Source organism: Zingiber officinale, chromosome 4A, assembly GCF_018446385.1.
Source record: "Zingiber officinale cultivar Zhangliang chromosome 4A, Zo_v1.1, whole genome shotgun sequence".
NCBI lineage: Eukaryota > Viridiplantae > Streptophyta > Magnoliopsida > Zingiberales > Zingiberaceae > Zingiber > Zingiber officinale.
In genome coordinates this window covers 161,677,651-161,690,024 of record NC_055992.1, presented here as the reverse complement: position 1 = coordinate 161,690,024, position 12,374 = coordinate 161,677,651, and the positions used below count along the sequence as shown (strand labels likewise).

The window sequence follows — 12,374 nt, the reverse complement described above, 5'->3', positions numbered from 1 at the left end:
TGAACATGACGTGGCTGCCTCAATTCTTTATTAGGGATGCACTTGTGTTGTGTGGAGCCCAAGAGGGCAGAATCCAAGTATAATATTGATAACGGAAGAAAAAGAAAGAATCAACGGCTTTCTTTGTCTTGCCGACACAAAATTTTCTCTTGTGTCAAATGTATTTTATTATCGATACTTAACTCCTAATCACTATCACTGTTAATGACCCCTCGTTCGCTGTCGAGTCATTGTCGAACCGACTCATTCAATTTGCGAATCCAATATCAAACGGATTCACACTCGAAAATTATCGATTAAAGTAGCTCTCTTAGATCTTAGCCTTGTGATATGTTAGTAACTACATATCAATCCATTTACAAATGCATAATGATTTATTTCTTGGCTTTTAAACAAAAGACACATAAAAAATCAATTAATTAATAAGCAATGTAAAAAACAAGTGAAATGTCGCTATATTATGCAATTTTAAATCGGTAAATTAGAGAAAAATTCACAATCACAATTTTAACTTTACATATAGTTCTATGTCTAAAAAACTTTATTTTCACTCCTTGCATGCAAAGTTTCATTTGTTTTAACTCTCTCATGTAAATATCATTATCTAATTGTCCTTCATATTTTTTAGGTACAAAAAGTCCAAAAATGAGTATAATTATTCTTAAATTCAGCACTTTAAACTAGAATCCAGTATATTTCTATCAAAATTCAGCACTTTAAATAAGAATCCAATATATTTCTATCAAAATTAACCCTCCCCTATTTTTTAGGTATAAAAAATCTAAAAATAAGTACAATTCCCCTTAAATTCGACACTTTAAATTAGATTTCAGTATATTTTCTATCAAATTAAATTTTTTTCCTACTTAATATAATTCCTTAAAAATTCAGCACAATTCAAAGAAAATCTAGTATATTTTCTATCTAATTGAGTATTATTTAAAGAAAATCTAGTATATTTTTCATCTAATTAAAGTGGAAAAAGAGTACTCAATTAGATATAAAATATACTAAATTCTAGTTTAATGTGTTGAATTAAAGAAAAATTATATTCATTTTTGGACTTTTTATCCCTGAAATATCATGGAAAATTAGATAAATTAGTGTCTATTATTTTAGATTAGGAAAGTGAAAATAAAGATTTTAATTAATGGGACTACATGTAAAATTGAATTTATTGTGACAAAAGGTGAATATGCTCACCTCAGTACCCCGCTAATCCGTTCTAAAACAAATACGAAAAAAATAAATTACGGACAGCTAAAATTAAATTTATGATGGAGTACTACATACAAATTTGCACATTTTAAATTATTGTAGCTGATAATTAGGAATAGAAGTCTAGCAAAATATAAAATATAAAATATTTTCAAATTATTCCCTTTTTTAATTATATATATATATTTACCATCTCCTGTCTCCTTCGCCTCCTCCTCCTCCGCTCTCTCTCTCTCTCTCTATTTCTCTGTCTCCCCTCCTCCTCCGCTTTTCTTCTGTTTTATTTTGCGACTTTTGAAAGCGACTAATTCACATTCCAAATATTCTCCGAAGAGAAGAGAAGAAGAGTAACGCCAGATTGTAGCCGGAGATCGAAATGGAGCGAGATTTCCAAGAGGAAATGGGAATCCAGAGATCTGCGTATTGATTTGGATGCGCCCGCTACCCCGATCGGAATCGTCGTGGAGCCGTGCGGATTGGTGGGAGAGAAAAGGGAGGTTTGGGCGAAGAGGAGAGCGGAAGCCGAAGAGTGTGAACGAGAGAGGGGGAGACGGAGAGGTAGCGGCGAAGTGATATGAAAGGGTACGGCGCCGGCGGGCTGTCGGCCGCCGCGCAGCAGGCGGCGAAGAGGAGGTGGAAGGGACAGCCAGCGGCCGTGTTCGCGCTCGTATTCTTCTCGCTGCTCGTCCCCCTCGTGTTCCTCCTCGGCCTCCACAACCGCTTCCCTTCCGGTGCGTCATCCCGCCGGATCTCTCCTCGTAAAACCCTAATCGTTATTCGCAGATCTACTCGTAGCGAGGGGCTTCCTTACAGCATCCGCATTTCGCGGCGGGACAGTATTCTTCCTGATCCAGCTCAGCTCGTGGTCGCGATTCGATTGTGGAAACGCGACGTTGAATATTTTACTTTTCAGCCGTTATTTTTATAGGTTTTGAATTTGAACATGTGGTTGGTGAGATTTCTTATTCCGCATCTGTCATTTTCTGCAGGATACTTAGCGGACGTTCGCTCCCAGCAGGTGAGGGGATTTGATATCTTGTAGTTCCCGATTGTGATTTGTTTATTTGATATCATTTTCTTTTGCATCAATGTCCAGGAAAGTAACTTTGACACTTACCACAATCTTGCTCGTGAACAAGAGCAGATCTCTTCAAAGGTTCTCTTGAACTGTTTATGACAATATCTCAAGTAACAATGATTTATATGCAGCTGCAGCTTCTTATATAATTTCATTGATCTGAACTCGATAGGTTGCTCAGTGGATGGTTCCTCACCTCGAAGAAGAATTTGCATCGACATTTTCAAAGGTTAATTTTACATACTGTTATCAAATTTCTAATGACAATGTTCCTTCATCATTAACGACAACAAAGTATTTTGCTTTGCTTGCTTTGGTTGTTGATGTTCATATGTATCTTTGTATCATAAAATTGATGGATTGAGGAATTGAGATAAATTGGAGAAATGGGAGTTGGATATGATAATTATCCTGTATATTATAAATTAATCTTTTGCATGGATCCATTGATCTTGTTATTACTAGAAAAATTAGCTGCATTCCTTTTGTAACTTTCCTTAATTTCTTTTCACATGTATGGTGCTGAGTGGTGACCCTGTTAAGATGTACGCCCGTTGTCATTTGATAATGGATATGCTTTTGATTATGGTAACTATCCTGTTTTATCCATAGGTTATCATTTAATTGGATTTAATCTACGTTATCCTCTTTGTGTTGTTCTGTCAGTATACGGATGAGTGAATGCTGGAATTCAGACACATTCTGTATTAACTTTCTAAATAATCCTAATCCAGCTATTCTAAGGATGTATTGCTGTGGTGACCAATGAGGTTACCTATTCTATTTGAATGATGAAAAGTATAAACAAAACAATGTTTTTTCCCAAGGCCTGAGTCATGGATAAATATGATTTTTTATTTATTTATAATATATTCACAACTGAAACAATTCAGGTGTAAGCAATTGGTGGAATATCAGTTGATGCTTTTTCAGCCCTTCAAGTAATGGCTGTCTGTAAATTATAATCTCCACCAAAATTATTTAATCCTGCACTTTTCATTGATCAAAGTAGGGGTCCTATATCAATAATTAATTGAAAGACTAGCTCTGCAAGCAGGGTGATTCTTTGCTTTTCATTATGAAATGTATTTCACACAAGTATGAAAAGGAAAAAAGAGGAAAATTACCAAAAATTAATCCCAATCAATTAGTACTAAACACCTACCATTTGTGAAAGAAACAAAAAATGAATTTGCATGATTGGAGGAAATCTTGTTGGATATAGACTTGGAGTCGAGGATGAGGAATTGAGGATAGAGTTGGCCAAGCTCAAGAGTGACTAAGGAAAACAATTATTGTCATGTCAAGTCTTGGAATTGATACTGAGACTCAAGTCTTTGGTGGCTCGACAATGATTGAGAAGAAGCTGAAGTCTGGTCTTGAGAAGAAGTGTTATCATGTTGAATCCATCTTCCTTTCTTCATTTACCATCATCACTGTCTTGATCTTCCTCTCTTCAATCACATACACAATGAAGGTTGATTTGACAATGACTACTCTATAACTGCAAGCAATCGACTTCAAATGCCTCATTGTCCATTTCATTTCAGTTTTAAATGTAGTGTATAATTCTGTAATTTTTTTATCCAGGTGGGTCTAATGCGACATCAACCTGGGTTTTATTTCTAATGGAATCAATCTCATTTATTAATCATATTCTACTATTTTAAACAAGATATTCTACTATTTTATTTATGACCTTGGGGTTCTAAAGATTATTTCAAGTATGTTATAAATCTTTTTTTTACCTATTACACAATGTTTCAGTGAACCTTACAATTCCCCTTCTGAAATTCACTAAAATGATCCATGGCACTAGCGTCAAATTGACAACCTTACATATGATGTTAGGTAGCTAGTTTTGAATCATTATTCAAACCTTTTCCTTGATTCACATTGTTTATTTCTTTAATATCATTATCCTTTAAATCTTAGGGAATTTAAGTATGCAAGCGCCCTACATTTGTATTTTTGATTCACATTGCTATAGCAATTTTGCTCTTCTTTTAATCCATAATCAATCTTGAAGGAACCTTTAAACTTGCAAATTGAACATGGGAGAACTACTGATTCATCCATGAATGAACAAATTTAATTTGAAGTTAATGAAATTTTGTCAATATTTCTTAAAAGGAAATTTAATTGCTTATTTATCAGGATGTCCCTAGTGTGTTGCCTCCTGCTGAGGAATTGAACATGAGGATCAAGAAAACTCTTAGTTCGCCCTCCGCATCACATTACAATAATTATAGCTCTCAGGCAACAACAGGCGATGAGATCAAATCAAAAGGTATATTTACATGTGAATTCTTTCTTACCAACACGTATGTTTTTTATATCTTTTAATTCATCCTTGACCATTGATTTGTAGGCCCTGTTAAGGGACATAGTGATGTCTTAAAAGAGCCTTCATCTCTGAATACTAAAGTAAGTCCTTGACACCTTGAACAATTCCAGAATTCTGTTCAAAATTTCTGTTTGGCGTACGATACTGAATATGTTATCAATGTGCAGTAAATCAGGATGATAATTACTTGTATACCAAGTGAAGTGCTATTTTTCATGACATAAATGTGTTGAATTTACTTATATCTCATGCTTTCGCCTGTATATTACTGATTTAGCTCTTTATACTAGATGGTTTATATTTTCTACTTCTCTTTGATTGCCTAATCTAATTATTGTATTTGTTTTTTTCAGCCTGATGTAGAAGGTCCGAAGTCAAGGCATGACACAGGTTTGAGTGTATATGAGACTGACAGATCTTGTGAACATGAATTTGGAAGCTATTGTCTTTGGGCCAGAAAAAATAGACGAGTTATGAAAGATTCTAATGTGAAGAGACTCAAGGATCAACTTTTTGTGGCAAGAGCTTATTACCCTAGCATCGCAAAAATTAAAGGAAAGGAAACCCTAACTCGCGAATTGAAACAGAATATTCAGGATCATGAGCGCATTCTTACCGAAGCAGTTTCTGATCCTGATCTACCGCCACTGTAAGTATTCTTCTGATAACTATTGGAGCATATGAGCATCTTTGTTTGTTTCTTGATGAAATCAGAAAAACAACTCTTGAGATCTTTTGATTGTTTCAAAGATGACCATTGAATGGCCCACCCCTCTTAGTTAAATAGGAGCCAATATTATTGGTAAGAGATAAAATAGCTAATCAAATGGCTGATAGCACTAATAAAATATAGTATTTTGACATATGTTGTCATTGTCTTTCTCACACATGAATAACAAAAAAAGAAACGATAGCCCGGTGCATGAAGCTCCCGCCAAGTGAGGTCCAGGAAAGGATATATTGTACGCAGTCTTACCCTGCTTTTTGCAAGAGGTTGTTTCTAGGATTCGAACCCTTGACCTTTTGGTCACAAAGCGCCAAGGCTTCCTTTCTTTCTCACACATGAATACCCAGCTTAAATTTAGTAATGTCTCATTAGAAGCGATTTCATGACTGAATGGTTAGTTTATGTGGTAATTAGGTTTCGGTTGGTTTTCTAGTTGTCTCACCTTAGGAAAGTTGCTACTGGTCACTGCCCCATCCTAGGTATTTTAAACAAAATGCGATCTCCACCTAGATGTAAAATAAAGTCCATCACTTTTTCCCTTCACTTTTTTCTCCCACCCACCTGATATAACTCCATGGCTAGTTTTGATATATACAAATAGATTAGTACCATACTTTTTAGAACAAATGTTATATAGTAAGAAAATTTTTATGCCAATTCACATAAAACAATATTTGAAGGACATCCTTAGAAAAATAAAATTATAACATGAAGAAATAAGTTAAATTTAACAGGTAAACTAGATAAAAACAGTTTGGTCTTATCTACAATATAGACTAAAATAATGATTGGCTTGTTTAGAAGTGAATATTATACTATGTGAATCATCAACAGTGTTAGACAATGCTAGTTCTAACTATTTGGTATATTATTTCACTCTCTCATGTTACTAATGTAAGATCGATTGCACGAGAGGGAGGAGGGGAGTGAATCACGTGTATTTTAAAAATTGTTTCTTTTCGACTTTTTAAAACTAAGTGCAAGTGCGCAGCGGAATAAAACAGATTAAGTAAGAAAAGTGGAAATGAAAAATCGAAAACATCAATATGGTCGGTTACTTGGTTTGAAGCCTTTGACGACTCCTACTCCAAGACCCAAGCTCCTTGGACCTATCGATGGGAAATCCACTAAATTCTCTACCGGTAAACTCGAGCTAGAGTAATCAAATACAAGAATACGAAGAAGGGCAATGTAACAAACCTACACTGCCTTAGCAATAAAGTAAATAACTTTAATTAAATTGTTACCAACATAGAAATGTCGAAGTTGAATGCTCATGTGTCGGTGTCGGTCTGCCGGAAGCAGTTGGAAGTTGTATATTAGTAGCATGACAGCGACACAACGAAGTCAGAGTGGCAGAACGGTCGTATGAGCTCGTATGGATGTTGTATTTCAGCCGCTGTCCGAACAGGGCTTTTAAGGAGTGTTGAAAGTGCCTCAAACTTCATCTGAGGCCCCTTCAATGCCAAATTTGATCTCACAAATTCCATCTTTTATCAACTCTAAAACCCTCGGTCTTTATCCACGCGAGGGCGCCTCCAAGCACTGCATCCCTGAAGTTTATCTATGCATTAGCGCCTTCACTGAGTCCATGGCGCCTCCGCGTAACTCCGAGACGTCTCAAATACTATTCATATGAGGTGATTATTTGCAATTCAATCCTACAAGTTCATGTTAGCCCAATAACAAAAATAAATAACCTGCAAAACAAAGTTAACACAAATAAAATGATTATTAATTAGATCTTGTCTTCACAAGACTAGGATCCAGTCATGGTCTCAGCTTAGACATCTGAAATGGCTCTAAATTGGACCGCGCCTATAGTCCCTTTGGGATTCGGTCTCCTTGGATCACTTTTTTCAGTGACTTACCTTCACTTACCATTTGCAGTCATTTGACTTGCCTCTTGACCTACCAGTCTTCCTGTCAGTTGTTAGGTCCATAGATCCAACTGGATTTCAGTTGGTTGTTAGGTCCCGCGGACTGACTTCCTGCCAGATATCATGTTACACTTTGACCTATCTGGACTTCATGTCAGGCTTCAACCTGGTGTTAAGTCCTCTAGACCTGTCAATTCTTATACACTCGGTAACAGTATCATATCACGCAGAATCTAACTTTAACTATTTATCGTTCATCAAAATTAAAGTTCAATTATTAGTGCTAACTGCCAATTGCACTAACAACTAATTCTATAAGCGTTTGTATACAAAGATTTTATGAATTGAGGTGCCGTAATTTTGGTGGATAAGAGATCAATATCAGCCTTGACATGTTTTCTAAACTTTTAAACTGCCAGTCCGTTAACTCTGTCAACATCTGTTAAAATACCCCAATCAGTCTAGTGGACCATGGATTTCATTGAAGCTGCCATCTCTAATTGTAGAGATCAGGGTATCAAGCAATATTTGTTCTAATGGAGGCAAGGGCGGATTGGAATTAGAGATACTTAGAGAAGAGAGAGGGCTGAGGGGATGTCTAGGTTAGTGGGGACAAGGATGCAATGAGGACTTGGTTTGTTAGAAGAGCTTGGTGAATGATATTACAATGTTCCTGGAGTATTCAAAGGGCAGGTTTGAGCAGACTAAATAAGGAGGATAAAGTCAATCTCATAGGGTAAAGAAATGGGGAAGATGGAGATGAAGCTGATTAAACATAATTTCACTGTATCCTTGTGTATATTTAAATAAGAAGAGTTACAAAAGGAAGGAGGCAGTTGAAAGAGTTAGTGAAGAGGGACTTTGAAGAAGGTGAGGAAGAGAAAAGGGAAGGCAATGCAAGATAAATAAGGCGGTCTAAATAAAATATATTGATTTTGAAGTCCGAGTTAATATTATATTTATTTTTCTGTATCTTTCCAAATTATTCATATTAATATGTCCTAGTTAGACTTGCTATAATTATTTAGGTTGTAGAATCCTATATAAGGAGCCTGAATCTATATTCAAGATATTATTCATATATTGAATGAAATTTTATACTTCTTCCTGTTGTCCTTTGTTGTAAGATCACCAACTGAGGCGCATAACCTTGTGCTATCTCCAAGGATGTTGACCATGAACTCAATTTTCCCTACTGTCGTTGAAGTTTTACCCAAAAACTGGAGAAGAGATTTTGTAAATCTTTTAGCTTTTGAGGAAGAAGCTAAGTTCACGACCTCAGCTTTTTGATTGTTGCTTACCTTCGCCAATGTCACCCAATTGTTTGTCGAGACATGTTGTCTGGAGGAAATATCTTCTGCCATTAGTGGAGAGTGTGGTGCTGATGGTGGACATCTCAGATAGGCAAGGAGAGGATTAGAATTTCATTGGGTGATTGGTTAATGTGGTAATTTGATGGCACTTTCGGCTTCTTTAGCGTGGTTTTGCTTGTCCTCTCAATTAGCAGCATTTTTCTTCTCTGTGTGATCTTGGTGTGAATATTTTTGTGGGATGAATAATCGAATACCATGATTACCATACTTTCTCCAAGTGAATGAAATGAATGAGTACACCTCTTTCTTTCTTTGGATTCAAGCAAACATAGTTTTTCCTCTCTTTTCCTGTCCCCTTTCCCTTCCATTCAAGTAAACATGTCCGTTAACCAAGTATTCTAGTTAGCCGCTCTTCTGCTTGCCATCAAATAAATAATAATTGATTGGCTAAAATGGCATAAATTTGAAAGTTGACGGATATAGTTGAAGCAGAAAAAAAGATAAAAAGGACCCAAATAAAACTGGCACCATGTGTAGGGCTATTTTTGTTTCCTCTACTTGTTTATTTATTTTTCTGAAAAAAAACTCAGGGATTGTCATTTGATTTGATATGGAATGATAATTAAGAGCTCATGCTCTTTCATTGGACAAAGAAACAAGCTTAATTCATAGTTTAGTTGATCTTCTGATGGGATGCTTCTGTTGTCATGAGAAATCAATGATTTTGAGAATAAATTGAGACTCAAAACCAAGCTTGGCATCACAATGTTAATGCTTTATAGAGCATTTAACTAGATAATAGAAAGTCAAATGATGAAAGTTAACTATTAGAACTTGAAGTAAAACATTTTGCAAATAGAATGATTGTGATGCTCTGTTGTTGTAATAGATGGCTTGTATGGATTCACATGAAACCCAATATTCCATTTTTGTCTTTCATAAGATCAATCCATTGAAACTCTTATTAAAATATTGCATTTCCTTCCTCTTTCTTTTGTCACAAATGATTAACATATTCTCTTTCCAGTGTAGGTAAGAAGATTTCAAATATGGACAAGATCATTGCAGAAGCCAAGTCGTGCCCCATTGATTGCACTAATATTGATAGGAAACTAAGACAGATACTTGATCTGACAGAAGATGAAGCTCAGTTCCATATGAAACAAAGTGCTTTTTTATATCAGCTTGGTGTCCAGACCATGTCCAAAACTTTTCATTGTCTTTTAATGAGATTGACAGTAGAGTTCTTTAAATCTCCTGCATCTATTATGGATCATATATCTGTTTCTGAAATTGGCAATCCAAGCTATCAACACTATCTTATATTCTCAAAAAATATACTAGCATTATCAGTCACTATCAACTCTACTGTATTGAATTCTGAGGTTTGACACTAACCCTGTTCTTCTATGATTCTCTGAAGATTTTTCTCATCAGTTTTAATGACTCCTCCCCTTTGTATTGCAGGAATCTGATAGAATGGTTTTCCATGTGCTAACCGATAAACAGAATTTTTACTCTATGAAACACTGGTTTGTCAGACACTCTTATGGAAATGCAACCATTGACATTCTGAATTTTGATGAGCTCAAGTCTAATCATATTTCCAACTTAGACTTGGGAGAGATGTCAATGTCAGAGGAGTTCCGCATCTCTAGTCACACTATTTCTCAACGAAGCCCATTGCAGATGGGAACTAAATATCTCTCCGTGTTTGGCCATTCCCACTTTCTTCTTGCTGATATGTTTAAAGATCTAAAGAAGGTAGTTCTTTTGGATGATGATGTGATTGTTCAAAAAGACATATCCTTTTTGTGGAATCTTGATTTGGGTGGCAAAGTAATTGGCGCTACTGAATTTTGTGGAGTAAAATTGGGTCATCTCAAGTCATATTTGGGCACCACTATGTATGACAATAACGATTGTGCCTGGATGTCTGGCATAAACATAGTTGATTTGGAGAAATGGAGAGAACTTGATATTACTGGAGTTTATGAAAGGATTGTCAATCAGGTAATTGCCAAGGATTAGACGTTGTTATGTGTAAATATCAATAACTATTCCTGTTTCCATAGTCGATAAGAATTTTTACTGAACATCAGAGATTTTAGTTTCAAGTGATTCCTTGGTTACCTTTACACAATTCAGAATGTATATGCTTAATTTTTTTTTTCTCTTTCATTGCCTATGGCAGTTGAAACAAGAAAATGAGGTACAATGGAGAGCTGCTGCACTTCCAGCAAATTTACTTGCATTTCATGGTCATATATATACTCTCGACAATACTTTAGTTCAGCAAGGGCTTGGCCATGATTATGAAGTCTCTGAAGACTCCTTAAAGAATGCAGCCGCTTTGCATTACAATGGCAACATGAAGCCTTGGCTTGATTTAGCCATTCCCAAGTACAAGATATACTGGAAGAAGTACCTTACACGAGATGAGCGATATATGGAAGAATGCAATGTCAACCCATAGCTTTAGTCGCAGACTCAAGTATTGGATTTGAATTGAAGAGGAGGAACCAAAACTTGCCTGCATTTTTGTCAATTTGCTGCTGAGCCATCAACTGATACTTCACTGTCAAGAGTCAACCAATAAGAATTGGAAAAGGAGTTTCTTCCATCTTCTGGTTCAGGAGCACTCGGATGACGACGCAATGCAAGAAAAGCATCTGGTTTCTTCAATAATTCTTGACCTCAAAATTTGCAGGGAAGTAAGCTGCAAGCATAGGTCTTGTAAAGCATGTTTCAGGTAAGCTTGTGTTAGCCGGTTGCTTGTCATTCATTTGTCATATAGTCTGAAGTAGTAGGTTGGCACTTCTAAAATGGATTGTCGCCGTGTTTTGACCAATGCAGATCAATTCTTTTTCGCCCCCTATTGTTACGCTAACCCTTATTGCTTATTACCGTAATGAGGGTATATTTTGACATCTCCCATTAGTAATTATTTGTTATTAGTGCTACACTAGCCAAGGTTTTCCATTCTTGACAAACTTAATGTCATTTTGTATTTAAAAGTTCTAGTGTTTGTCTCAAACTTGCAATTTTGGAACTGCCACTCGTGTATCTGTTTCACTTGTAAATTACTTGCAGTTCGCTGGATGGCATTCTTGAAGTTACTTAGCTTTCTTCGATAAGCTTCGTCGTCTTAAATTTCATGTTCGATGTGCATGAATGTTCTAACAAAAAACTAGTTTAACTAATCGATCAATTTATAAAACTTGTTCGTAGAGATGTGCTTGGTTTTGATGTTTTGTTGTTCACTGTGAACAACTTAAAGGAGACGAAGTGGAGTGAGACATCACAAAAGAGTAACCAAATAAAGCTGGAATCGATTGAATTAAAGCTAGATTATTAGATAAATCAACGAGCTCAAGTGAGATTTCTTGTTTTGTTTTTGAAGAATATGCATTCAAGTTTCTTTTACAATAATAAAAAAAAATCAAGCCTAACTCAATCTTTTGTTTATGCTATAAAAAATTATGACTAATGATTCTTTTAATTAGTGAAAAATATAAATATTTATTTAAAAAAAACCTTACTCTTTTATTTTTCATTCACCCGCAATCCATTTCTGTATACTCAAGTTAATGGGGTGATCGAATAGGATAGTTGGATTAAGTCAAGGCAAGAAACCTAGTTTAGTTGGTGGTGGGGGTGGGCACATTAAGTGATTTAAACGTCTTAAGTCTTGCTTCCTTGGTTTACTGTCTAATGTCAAAGCGTTCCATCATAAAGTCTGGAATTCAAATCTCGATAAAATTAAGATAAATATCTTTCTTATGTGTTAGTCATTATTTTAAAGATTATT

At 35.6% G+C, this 12,374-nt stretch overlaps 1 protein-coding gene across 3 annotated transcripts; it reads left to right on the top strand.

Annotated features, from left to right (window-relative positions):
* Positions 1-1,436: 1,436 nt before the first annotated feature.
* On the top strand, positions 1,437-11,663 carry LOC121972066 (probable galacturonosyltransferase 7). 3 transcript variants are annotated; one of them, XM_042523669.1, is made up of 10 exons: positions 1,437-1,949; positions 2,208-2,236; positions 2,315-2,374; positions 2,469-2,525; positions 4,454-4,586; positions 4,668-4,723; positions 4,997-5,292; positions 9,591-9,948; positions 10,031-10,576; positions 10,758-11,663. In XM_042523669.1, the coding sequence occupies exons 1-10, from the start codon at positions 1,793-1,795 to the stop codon at positions 11,037-11,039; spliced, it is 1,974 nt and encodes a 657-aa protein (XP_042379603.1). In that variant the 5' UTR covers positions 1,437-1,792; the 3' UTR covers positions 11,040-11,663. The 3 variants fall into 3 exon arrangements, with proteins under 3 accessions (XP_042379603.1, XP_042379605.1, XP_042379604.1); XM_042523671.1 differs by lacking the exons at positions 1,437-1,949; positions 2,208-2,236; positions 2,315-2,374 and having other exon boundaries at positions 2,475-2,525; positions 4,465-4,586; XM_042523670.1 differs by lacking the exons at positions 1,437-1,949; positions 2,208-2,236; positions 2,315-2,374; positions 2,469-2,525 and adding an exon at positions 2,586-2,884.
* The last annotated feature ends 711 nt before the right edge of the window (positions 11,664-12,374 follow it).

Bases quoted from the DNA above. Each gene is read 5' to 3' on its own strand.
- LOC121972066 (XM_042523669.1), top strand. From the start codon at position 1,793: ATGAAAGGGTACGGCGCCGGCGGGCTGTCGGCCGCCGCGCAGCAGGCG. The intron at 4,724-4,996 runs GTAAGTCCTTGA...TGTTTTTTTCAG, and splicing joins CTTCATCTCTGAATACTAAA to CCTGATGTAGAAGGTCCGAA. The intron at 5,293-9,590 runs GTAAGTATTCTT...TTCTCTTTCCAG, and splicing joins GATCCTGATCTACCGCCACT to TGTAGGTAAGAAGATTTCAA.